We start from the raw sequence: 12,679 nt of genomic DNA, 5'->3' as shown, positions 1-12,679 counted from the left end.
AAAAAAAAAAAAAAAAAGAGAGGAAAGTATGAGAAGCAGTGACCTCGTATGTCCCATCCTTTCCTCTGCTGCCCTGAACACTCTTGTCTCCTGAGAACACAGTGGTGTTGGGAGCTGCGGCAGCCATTCTGCAACCCGGAGAGGAGGTAGTGAGAAGGCACACGCAGAATCCAGAGTCCTGAGACTGCACATCTACTGAACATGTGACCGAATCACCTGCCTCTGAACTCCTTGTCATGTGAGGTAACAAACTGCTCTTGGTGTTTGTTATCAAACAGTCAAAATACAACCTAACTAAAATGTGGCTTCTCTTGAAAATGAAGAGGTTTGGGAACACCAGACCTGTGTTTACCTGCACCAAACCTGATGCAGACAGTCCTTTTACACCGGGCAGGAGCTCTCAGACTTTGCTCACTCAGTCCCCACAGGCAACTGAGTTTGCAGTCCCTGCTTTCTGGCACAGATGGCTCAACTGTCTCATCTTCTACAAAGAACTTCCTGGTTCCTGCCTCCCCACACCCCAAACCCACCTGCCTACAGGCAGTTCCTCTTTCCATTGCCTCCTTTCTGGCTCTGATGGTCACTGCTCATTTAATCCCCTCCCACCTATCAGCCTCCTAAGAAGAGGCCCATGCTTTACTCATCCCCGCTCCTCTCTCTGCCATCCAGCGAACCGCTTGAGGAAGGAAGTGCTCAATGTCTTAGCTGAATAAATGAACGAACACTCACTGCACTGAGGCGTGGCGACGTGCCAGAGCATCCCCTGAGTGCACCACGCTCTGCACAGCTGACATGCACATGTGTTGCTTCCCTATCCAGGAATACAATTCCCCATCACCCCCCGCCCCAACACAAGGGAGCCCTGGGCCACTCGGGCCGTCAGCCTCAGTCACTGGAGCACACCTATAATAGTCAATACTCTTTTTTTTTTTTTTTTTTTGAGACGGAGTCTCGCTCTGTCACCCAGGCTGGAGTGCAGTGGCCGGATCTCAGCTCACTGCAAGCTCCGCCTCCCGGGTTCACGCCATTCTCCTGCCTCAGCCTCCCGAGTAGCTGGGACTACAGGCGCCCGCCACCTCGCCCGGCTAGTTTTTTTGTATTTTTCAGTAGAGACGGGGTTTCACCATGTTAGCCAGGATGGTCTCGATCTCCTGACCTCGTGATCCGCCCGTCTCGGCCTCCCAAAGTGCTGGGATCACAGGCTTGTGCCACCGCGCCTGGCCGTCAATACTCTTAAGTCCTGGTCCCCTCAGCAATTCCCTTACTCAGTAGGTGGGGATAAAGGCAATGGCGTAAGACTCTCCCTAGGACAGTCTGGAAAGAACTGCTGGTCACCACAAGCTCCAGGAAAGGACGGGAGTTTACACACAAACAAATCTCCTGCTTACGTATGAGAAGCGACTTGAACACACACGCACGTGCGCACGCACACACGAATCATAGATATGGGGCAAGGGAGACAGCCCCAGTCTACCTTGAGCTCTGTGCCCCAGAGGCCTGCTGTCCTCTCAGACACTCAAGAGCCCCAGGCTATTAGTGAAATCCTGAGGAGCATGACTTCCTTCTGCATCAATCTGGATCTGATTTAACCTTAGGAATGCTTCCTGAAATGGCAGTTGATCTTTAGTCCTGACTTCTGACAGATTCTCTCTGGGTACCTGGCCCTTTTGCTCTTGACCTAGTTTTTTTTTTTTTTTTCAGTTGTGGTAAAATACACATAACATAAAGTTTACCAACTTAACCATTTCTAAGTGCGCAGTTCAGTGGTAGCAAGTACATTCACACTGTGGTACAATCACCACCACCATCCATCTCTAGAACTCTTTATTCTTGCAAAACTGAAACTCTGTACCCATTAAACAGTAATTCCCCACTCTCTCCTTCCCCTAGCCCCCGGTAATCACCATTCCACTTTCTGTCTCTACGAATTTGACTACCCTGGGTACCTCATATACATGTTTGTTCTTTTGTATGTTATTTCACTCAGCATAATGTTTTCAACGTTCATCCATTTTGTATCATGTGTCAGAATTTCCTTCTCTTTTTTTAAAATAATGTATCATGGACATTCAAAGAATTTCCTTCCTTTTTAAGGCCAAATAATATTCCACTGTATGCACATACCACATTTTGTTTATCCATTCACGGATGGACACTTGGATTGCTTCTGCCTCTTAGCTATTGTGAATGACGTGGTAAGAACCTGGGTACGCAACCATCTGCTCTAGTCTCTGCCTTCAGTTCTCTAACGGACCGGGCCTCTCACTTTCCCCACACCAGTTGACATCCTGACCCCAGGCATGGACTTCTCTAGGCCAGTCCCTGGTCCCCTGGGCAGGGAAACAGAATCCCAGGCTGGGCTCTCAGGTAGTGTCCACGGGAGATCCTCTGGAGTTGGAAGAACCAGAGCTGAGCTGACAGGGGGCTCAAGAGCTTGTTTCTGACCCCTCCTAATGGGGAGCGCAACAGAGACAACGTGGCAAGAAGCAAAGGAGAGTGGGGCGTCCCCTCAGCCTCAGAGGAGGAGACACATACCACTGCAGGGAGCAGGACAAGGGAGGCCTCTGTTCGCCTAAAGGGCAGGCATGCCGCAGAGGCGGCCCCTGGGGCTCCAAAGGGCATTGGGGGCTACAGGGGCAGAGGTTACGAAAAGGGAGAGGGTGCTGAGACTGGTGCTATTCAGAAGACCTCGGTTAGAGGGCTCCATGGAGAGCGGGGCGGAGGAGTCTGGAATGCTCTAATTTGACGGATGCTCCCAGCTCAGCCAACTCCTGAAGCAGAAGAGGCACAAAGCAGAAACTCAAAGGGCTGGGGGTTCATGGTACATCCTGGTCTAGAGCCTTAGCCTTCAGGGCCATGTGCTTTCTTGCTCTGGGGTGCGCACCCTACAGCTGGGGCAGAGGCTGGGTCTGACCACCTGGGAGTCCCTCTCACTGTCTGCCTAAGCAGCTTTCAACTGGTTACATGATATTTTTTGGTGCCGAAGTGTCTAGGTTCAGGTACCAAATGATGACAGTCTAGGGAGGGTGCAGCCACTAGGAGGAAAATTAATTCCTTCTGTGGAACTCTGAACATCCGAAAGCATTATAAAGAGGAATTAAATACACCACCTCAATGCCACAACCAAGGCACCAGCTTAAGGCTCTCATTCCCACCCAGACCAAACTCAGGGGCACCGTGGATGTCCCATCAGCCAAGGAAGGCTGTCAGCGAGGGAGACAGCTTCAGACTCTTCCCTTCGGTGACTCCAACCCAAGGAGCAGCCTGATTTGATGCGGATGTTCCTGGAACCCTCCCACGCTAACCAGCGCTGTCTGAAGGACTCGGGAGCAAGCTGTCCCCTCAGACCTAGAGCCTGTCTCAGTCTGAACCCACTGTCCTGGACTGCTCTGGGATCCCGTGGCCACAGGGACTGAGATCTGAGGCCAGTTCACGGTGCCGAGGAGACTGTTGGTTCAGCTTTTTACTAACGCTGGAGGCTGAGCCAAAGACGGCCTGATGCCGCCACACCCTAGTGATGCAACGTCCCACCAGCATCTCCCCTGCAGCTGGGCTCCAGGCACTAGGAGTCTCGGGAGCTCAGCGCACCAGTCTCCACCCTGCATCCCAGACTGACCCGGCTGAAGGAAGATTCCATCCGCACTGAGATCCCACAGGAGACCGAAGGCTCCCAAAGACGTTTCTGGAGGCCAAGTCAGCAGCTAGGTGGAAAAACAAAAACAAAAACAAAAACAAAAACAAAAACAAAAACCGGTTAGCTGGGTCATTCCTGAAAAGCAATAGTAGCAACTTCCACGACTTCACATTAAATAAATCCCATTTAATCCCCGTAAGTCCATGAGGTAGAAGGACACTGTCACTGTTGCCAATTGAAAGATGGAAAACCAAGCTCAAAGAGGTCAAACGACCTCCCCAGAGTCACACAGCCCGTGAGCAGCAAAGCCAGCCCCCAGGCCCGGACCCCCAGGTCTGTGTCACCTGAAACCTCCTACTCCGTCCACCTCCTGGCATGGGGGTCTTGGTCCCCCTGCCCCTCGCTCCCTGTGGTCACAGCCATGGCCCTCCAGGGCAGGGCCCCGTGTAAGGGACAGAGAGCCTGCACTGATCACAGGCAGCAGGACAATCACAGGGTGGGCCCTCTCTGTGATCCGTGAATCACTTCCAGGTCAGCGCCTTAACTCACTGTCATCTGAGACCACCAACTTGGAAGGTCCTTCCAACGTACCAAACACAGGTCCTCAAACAAGGGTGGGGTGGTCATTTCTGGGATCCTTATCTGAATATTCCTGGAGCCTGATGGTTAGAAGCTGGGGTTTGGGAACATGCAGAGAGGCTGACAAGGGAATGAGCAATGGGACAGCAGCAGCCCACAGGTGCCATCTGGTCTAGGGGCACTCAGCAAGCTCCCGACCGTGGCCGCCACGCTGTGCACGACATCGTTCCTCCCCAGTACCCAGGGAAGTCTGCCTTGTGGGCACTGTGGGCACATCTCCTTTCAGGACTGAGGCTCTTGTTCCCCTGGGGGCTCGGCACTGTTGCTGCCAGGGCCCTGAGCCCAGGGCCCTCTGAGCCTTGACCGTGGAGGAAGCGCCTAGTCCGGGGTCACAGCCCTCACCAAGTGTCTGTGTGATAACTGGCCAAGGCTGGAGACCTCGCCCCAACTGGGTCAACTCTAAGGTCGCCGGGCTCCAGAGCCCAGTGGGACTGCCTAGGGCCACACGCTCTCCCCCCTCACGGGTGGTTCCAAGCACGCCCCCAGGAAGCCTGTGTGGACACCCCCTGCTTGGTGTCTAGAACTCTGCCTTTCTCCTCCTCCTCCTCTTATATTTTCTTGGCTGAACGCTTGAGTCTCTCCCAATAAGAACATACGTTCATTGAGGGTGTACACCTCCTGCGGATGTCCTCTCTCCCGGCAAGGCTGGCCCACACGAGGGCACAGTTCAGCCAGTCCCATGCACACCCTACTAAAGCCCCTGGGAGGAGTACACGGGACCGAGTCCCTGAGAGAACTCAGGCTGTCCTTTCCAAGAATGTGGAAGGAGCCGGGTTGGAGCAGTCTGACCACCTCACCCCACCCTGGTTCACGAGGGACCCCAGGTACAGGCGTGGCCCCGGCAGCTCTGGGACCCCACTTCCCTAGCTGCCTTTGACTGGACAAGGGGACCACTAAACCCCTCTTAGCCTAACCAGATTCTCCTTCCTGAGGAACCAGATTTGGGAACAGGGTCTGGCCTTACTTGGCCATGGAGCCTGTGGGGAGACAGCAGCAGAGGCCAGTCCTGGGATCCCAACCCTTCCCCATCCCTGGGTCCAGCTCCTCCTGGGGCCCAGCACGCCCCCACCCCGGGACCTCAGGAGCCACCCTCGCACCTGCGGAAGGAGCCCTCATGGGTTTTCCGCCTCCCACAACCACAGTCCCCAGTAACTGCTCGAGGTTCTGACTACCCTGAGGACACTGCCCAGAAGGCCCCCCAAAGCCAGGACGCCCCTTTCATGGATCTAGATTCAGCCATGGGGGGTGGGAGATTTTGTTTCTCCTTCTTGCAAAATGTGAACTGGACTCTGCACTAACAGCGTGCCTTGCAGGACACCCAGGCCCAAGGCAGAGCTCTGCAGGGGCACCAGGACAAGGCAGCTCACGGGATGTCCTACTTCCCTCCACATGGGCCCCTCGGGCCTGGCCCCGACGCACAGAGCTGATGCTAAGAAACCCACCCACGGCAACACAGGAGTAGGTGGCAGGGCCAGAACTCACACCAAGTCTGTCTGTCTGTCTGTCTGACCTCAGGGCTGGGTCCTGAATTCCTCTTCCCTCCAGCCCCCTCCCAGCATGATGGAGACGGGGAAAGAGACAGGGGAGGGCTCGCCTGTGCCTCCCAGGATGGGGGTCTCTGAACCTGGAGGCAACCGACACGCCCCCGGGAAGGCACTCCACGCCGTGTCAGGGTCACGCAGGGCCCCTCTGTGGGCGCCGTCTCAGATGGGTCCTTTGTGGCTCCCAATGCTCGATTGTGTGTTCCGTCATACACTGTGCAAGGAGCAGGGGCTGCAGCGGCCGGCGTGGGGAATAATGGCCCCACTGTTCCCCGTTACTCACCCACTGCTCCTTCTGGGCCTTGGGTGGGGGACTGGGGGCTGGCAAGGTTAGCAGCTACACACCAGGGCCCCAGAAGCTGCATGTCTTCCTCCGCCGGGGTAGGGAGGAGCAAGGTGAAGGACCCAGAGCACGAAGGGAGAGCTGGAGGGCTCTCTCTGGACTGCAGCCAGCCTGCCGAGGCCGAGCCGCTCCTGGAATAATCCACCCCACATGATGGCTCTGATTTACAGCTGGGGTCCAGGCTCCAACTGGCAGGAATGGGACCAGCTGGAACTTGTGACCCGCCTGTCCCCAGACAGGGATGATTCCGGGTGGGGCCAAGGCCAGGACGGCATCCTCATGCCTGGCATTCAGATCACAGTGGCTGGCTCCTGGGCTATCCCTGCTGGCTTCTCACTGCCTGTCTCTGTGCAAAGGTGTCAAGCCCTGGGCAAAATGCATGTTCCCCTATGGCAAAACGTTCCAGCAGCAACCAGGAGGAAAAAAACGGGGCAGTCAGGGCAGCTGTTCCAGGCTTTCCCAGCCAACCTACGACTGTACACGGGAAGCACACGCTCTAACACCCCAGCACCCTCGGCTCCAAACCCACGAGGGCCCACACTTCAGGCGCTGCAGGACTGCCGTGGGCCCTGAGCGGCCCTCCCGCTGCTTATGGGATGAGGGACCTGTGACCGCTGGTGAAGAAATTAGCTTTGTCGTATAGGAAGCACTTGTTGACGGGCTTGGACCGATTCATTGAGAGGTTAGACAGTAAGTCCACTGGGTACACCAGGTCCCTCAGGAAAGCCACGCTGAGGGCACAGGCAGCACCCAGAGACACATCCTCGAGGGAAGCAGAGGCTCCCAGGGCTCGCCGCTCTGGGAGACCACAGGCGAACCCCCTGCACCTCCCTGACCTTGGCATTCTTAGCACTATGGTGGGGATTGATGCCCAATCAGCTCTCCTCCCTCCTCCCAGCCTGAGCCCAGCCAAGCAGCACCTAAGGCAAGAGGAGAAGTGCCCACCCCTCAGCCTGCGGGCCTGCCAGGCCACCAGACTGCAGCGCTCCCGCCACCTAGTGGCAGGCCTGCGTCCTCACCTGGAACAGCCACTGGAGCAGGGGCACTGGGCAGTCAGGCACGTGCAGGTAGAGGGTGCTCAGGAGGCCGCTGTGCAGGAAGGACAGCTGTTGGGCCGGCGGGGAGCTGGGGGCAGAGGACTGAGGTTAGGGGAGGCCTCTGTGCCGGCACACTTGTCTCGTCACCGCGGGAGGCTGTCACTACCCAGCTTCACTGGCTGTTGGGAAGCAAATCTGTAACACTAGAGACAAATGTGCTTTTCGAGCCCTCAATGCACGGATCTGTCAGAAGGAAAAGAACCCAGGCGAGCATCAGAATCACCTGCTCTTCTTGCATGTTGCATGAACACACCTCACAGCGTTTAAAATACACGGCAGATAGCTGGATGCAGTGGCTCACGCCTATAATCCCAGCACTTTGGGAGGCAAAGGCGGGTGGATCACGAAGTCAGGAGTTCAAGATGAGCCTGGCCAATATGGTGAAACCCTGTCTCTACTAAAAATACAAAAATTAGCCAGGCATGGTGGCGTGCACCTGTAATCCCAGCTACTCGGGAAGCTGAGGCAGGAGAACTGCTTGAACCCAGGAGGCAGAGGTTACAGTGAGCCAAGATCGAGCCACTGCACTCCAGCCTGGGCAACAGGGCAAGACTCCGTCTCGAACAAACAAACAAAACACGGTAGGGCAGTGCAGTCTGCCCTTTCCATTTGGCCACAGGGGAAGGTAGGATATTTGCCAGGGGTGTGGAAAGATGAGGAGTGAGGCCAGGACTGGGTGTCTTAGCCTCGGTTTCCTCCAGCTGCAAGGGGCGGGCAGGATTCCCCCTACGAGGCCAGCGTCTCGAGATCCGGTTACACAGGGCGTTTCTGCTCTGCCTTATGTTTTTCAGACACAAAGGGGACACCTAAGAAGACGGGAAAATAACAGAAAGGGGCCCGGGATGAAGACATTCTGGGAAGGAAATACCAAACAAGAGTTCCATAGAGGATTCTTCAAAAACCATGTGAGCCGCAAGTGTCCCAGATTCCAGGGATGGAGGCGTGCTCAGACCAGCCATGCGGCTGTGGCCGTGACCGTGTGCCCATTCATGCTACCCCCTCGGGCCTCTTTCTCCTAATAGGAGCTTTCAAAATCAGCGCTGGTGTGGAGATGAGCCCTGCCTCGGGGACCGCTGACCTGGTAGATCACTTTGACCTACAAGATTCCAGGTCTCTGCAAAATGAGTTGTTGCAATGTTTCGTATGGTTGTAGGGCCTCTGGTAGGAAGTGCTTCAGAAGTTATTTTATAGGAGGTTGGCTGGACTTTGTCACCGTCCCTGAGCTCCCAGTCATCCCCAGAGAGCCTGGGTTTGGGGTAGGATTCTCCTACGTCCTGTGCATTTTGTGACCACCATCTTTGCTTGCTCTCTCTAGACCACATCCCAAAGATAAGTAACATGGATTCCAGGAAATGAAAACGTAAGTTCACGTTTGTTTTTCTTTTTAACGGCCCAAATGCATGCAAAGAACATTTCAGAAAGTACTTAACGTTGCCACCCTAGATAAAAAGTTTTCCAGTTTTTCAGTCAGCCCAACCTCCTCCTTCTGCTCCTCCTCCTTCTCCTTTAAAAAGGACATCATACTATAATCTGCCAGGAACAGAATGCTACAAAACAAAGATTATCCTCTGGGCCAAGCTGCTGTCTCTCTGAGAATGTCCAGGCAATTTACAAATTGCATGTTTTTTCTCTAAGTCATTTAAGTTCAGAGGAGAAAGCAGCTTTGTTCCTGTGGTGGTGAAGTTTACCGCCCTGAAATAGACCTTCGTTTGTACATACAAACACGTGTGCACCCCAGGACTGCTGGCATGCTCCACGCTATCCACGTGCCCAGTCACATGGAGACTTTCATGGACTGACCCCAACAAGACGCGTGTGCTTCAAGAACATGCACAGCAGCCTGAACGCAGACAATACCCATGTAAACAACGTCTGGAGGACCTTGAGAATTGGCAGAACCCCGACAACGGCCATGTGGTGAGGAGGCTGGCGCTTCAGGGACTCTAAGGAGACGCTGGCTCTGGCATTCTGCTGCAGGGGGCACCCCGCCAGTTTCTTAGTGGGAGAATTGATTGTACAAGGCCCTGTTGGCTCAGATCAACACATTTCTAACCGCTGCTCCAAGGGAGAGACCCCACAGTTGCAACGTCTCCCTTCTGCTACGTGGGCCTTGCAGTTTCTGCCAGAGGAATGACGGATTGGCCTCTGAGTTCACTGCTGCTGAGAAAATTTTGACTATGGGACTGGGAGCAAGAGAAAGCCAGAAAGGACATAGGCCTGCTCTGCCCTGGGATGACTGGCTTTCAAGGAATTCTGTGTTTAGGGTTAGAGGCAAGGACTCCCTTCTGCAGGCTGAATGCACGCTCGGCGGGGAGGGAGTGCTGCTTCGCCCTGGCTCAGCCACAGGCCCTCCCACGTCCTTCAGGGTGCCACAGGGTGACCTCGAGCTTGGCTGCTGGGCAGGGAATGGGCCTCGTGTACAGACAATGCCCTGACTCTGGGGAAGGAAGCAGGGTCCCAACAGCAGCACCTGGGCTGGGAAGCCTGGAGGAAAAGGGAAAAAGGAAAGGGGGTGGGAGGTGTGTGTGGTGAAAGCTCAAACGCCTTGGGTGACGGAATTGGCTGTTGTCAGAGTCATGTCCCCACATCAAGAACAGAGAGGCTGGGTCCAAGGCGGTGCCTCTGTCCACGGCCAAGCCAATGCTGAGGTCAGAAGTTATCCTGAGAATGCTGGAGGACCCTGGAGGGAGAGAAGGAGGGACAGAGCCTCCGTCGGCAGCAGATGCCGCACGGGCCTGGCTGAGTGGGAAGCCCCCAGTTGTCAGCCCTGAGGATCCCATGAAGGGAGGTTCCCATCAGAGTCCTCAGCTGTGATTGGAGATGAGGAGGGAGCAGTCAGAGTCAACTCTGGTAATCCCCAGCCACAACCGCAATGCCAGCGGGCAGGTGCCTGCCTCCACCCTCACTGCCCACTGGAGCAGAAGGAAGCAAGGGGAGGACATCAGCTACAACTGGGAAACCCACAAAACCAGTGACAGCAAATGGGGGCAGCTGGGCTCAGCACACGGGGCTTTCCGAGCAGAGCTCTGACCAGCTTCATCTTGGAATTTCTGTTCCTCATCACACCCAAGGGAAGATTCTTCCCGCCTCAACCTCCTCATTTATTTTATGGGCAGCAGTCCCAGAGGGCAAGGTCTCTGAATGCCTTGAGAATCCCAAGTGATGGCCAAAGGATAAACAGCAAGTGTAGTTATTTATAAGTATCAGCTACTGGGCCTTTGCCAAATTACTCAGATCAGTCTGAATAAAATGCCTAAATACAACAGAGACCAACAGCAACCAAAGCTTTCACCTATGGCCTTTTTCTTTCTTTCTTTCTTTCCTTTGTTTAAACATGAGAGGGCCGGGTGCGGTGGCTCACGCCTGTAACCCCAGCACTTCGGGAGGCCGAGGCGGGTGGATCACCTGAGGTCGGGAGTTCGAGACCAGCCTGACCAACATGGAGAAACCCCATCTCTACTAAAAATACAAAATTAGCTAGGCGTGGTGGCACATGCCTATAATCCCAGCTACTAGGGAGGCTATGGCAGAAGAATTGCTTGAACCTGGGAGGCGGAGGTTGTGGTAAGCCGAGATTGTGCCATTGCACTCCAGCCTGGGCAACAAGAGTGAAACTCCGCCTCAAAAATAAATAAATAAAAAATAAGAGAGGCCAGATGCAGTGGCTCATGTCTATAACCTCAGAACTTTGAAAGGCCCAGGCAGGAGGATAGCTTGAGGCCAGGAATTCGAGGCCAGCCTGGGCAACAAAGTGAGACCCTGTCTCTAAAAAAATACAAATTAGCTGAGCACGGTAGTGCACACCTGTGATCCCAACTACTCGGGAGGCTGAGGCAAGAGGACCTCTTGAGCCACGACTTGCAGGCTGCGGTGAGCTGTAATCGTACTACCGCACTCCAGCACGGGCAGAAGAACATGGGCCTGACTAAAATCAAGAAAAAAATGAAATAAAAATAAGCGAGTGTTGTCCGGGCGCGGAGGCTCACGCCTGTAATCCCAGCACTTTGCGAGGCCGAAGGAGGTGGATCACCTGAGGTCAGAAGTTCAAGACCAGCCTGGTCAATATGGTGAAACCCCATCTCTACTAAATACACAAAAATTAGCAGTGCGAGGCTGGGTGCGGTGGCTCACGCCTGTAATCCCAGCACTTCGGGAGGCCAAGGCCGAAGGATCATGAGGTCAGGAGATCAAGACCATCCTGGCTAACACCGTGAAACCCTGTCTCTACTAAAAAATACAAAAAAAAATTAGCCAGGCGTGGTGGTGGGCGCCTGTAGTCCCAGCTACTTGGGAGGCTAAGGCAGGAGAATGGCGTGAACCCGGGACGCAGAGTTTGCAGTGAGCCGAGATCACACCACTGCACTCCAGACTGGGCGACAGGGCAAGACTCTGTCTCAAAAAAAAGGAAAGAAAAAAAAATTAGCCGTGTGTGGTGGCATGCGCCTATAATCCCAGCTACTTAGGAGGCTGAGGCAGGAGAATCACTTGAACCTGAGGCAGAGGTTGCAATGAGCCGAGATTGCACCATTGTGCTCCAGCCTGGGCAACAAGAGCAAAACTGAGTTCCAAAATAAATAAATAAATAAGCGAGCGTTACCACAGGCAGAAACTCAGGGATCCCATAACAGCCCTGCTTGCTACCTCCACTTGCTCTTTATTTTGGGGGACAGATGCAGCCAGCTGGAAGGCTCAGCCTTCTCCACACTTCAGAACTGCTGGATTTATTGCACCTGGGCTTCAACCCTGGCCTCTTCCTCCAGGAAGAGAAGCTAGTGACAAACAAGAGGTGGGGATGCCGGGCCTCCGGCAGAAGCTCAGCCTCATCCACCTCCTTCCCTTGCCTGCTGGATATTCACGGAGGAACGCCCTGGCTCATGCATCGGGCTTCTGGAAAGCATGCTGGTCCTCGCATCAATAGTGGCAGATGCAACCAGAGGACAAACGGGGACCCCAATGTCCTTGCAAATACTGTGGGGGGCCTATGACTAACTGAGTAGGGCAGACAAACTCCACCCTTCCAACTTCCGACCCTGAGTGGGATGTGGGCTTTGGTCCTGACACTTTTCCATGCGGGAGCGTTGGATTTCCTTTTGAATTACTGTCAAGGGAAGAAGAAAAAAGTTCAGCTCCTGCAATCAGCTGGTATCAGCCTCCGTCATAATGACATGTGACTCTGGTGGCAGGGGACTGACCCCGGGATGCACAGCTAGCTTGGTGATGGATGAGGGCGTCATCTGGACCACATGCACTCCCAAGGCAGGCTCCCCGGGAAGAGGGTTCTTGCACATCAACCTGGATAGATGCTACAGGACAGCTGCTGGGACGCAGAGGCCAAGCCCACCCATGCAATCTGAAACAAACTGCTTAATTTGCGCTGTTGCCTACTTTGTTCAGAGGGAAGAAAGGTATTTTCCCCCTTTCACGG

The 12,679-nt window shown here is 54.5% G+C and overlaps 1 protein-coding gene across 1 annotated transcript in view; it reads right to left on the bottom strand.

Moving 5' to 3' along the window:
- FAM178B (family with sequence similarity 178, member B) overlaps positions 1–12,679 on the bottom strand; it is a 101,208-nt gene that overhangs the window by 72,660 nt on the left and 15,869 nt on the right. Inside the window, exons 5-6 of the mRNA XM_011969630.1 lie at positions 7,177–7,282; positions 3,617–3,701 (exon numbers count right to left, since the gene is read on the bottom strand). Of these exons, the coding sequence (XP_011825020.1) occupies positions 3,617–3,701; positions 7,177–7,282 (191 nt within the window). The remainder of the gene's footprint in view (positions 1–3,616; positions 3,702–7,176; positions 7,283–12,679) is intronic.

This window comes from Mandrillus leucophaeus, unplaced genomic scaffold (genome assembly GCF_000951045.1).
Source record: "Mandrillus leucophaeus isolate KB7577 unplaced genomic scaffold, Mleu.le_1.0 Scaffold9, whole genome shotgun sequence".
Taxonomy (NCBI): Eukaryota; Metazoa; Chordata; class Mammalia; order Primates; family Cercopithecidae; genus Mandrillus; species Mandrillus leucophaeus.
Note: the sequence above shows the minus strand (reverse complement) of the source record. Positions and strands in the feature narration are given on the sequence as shown.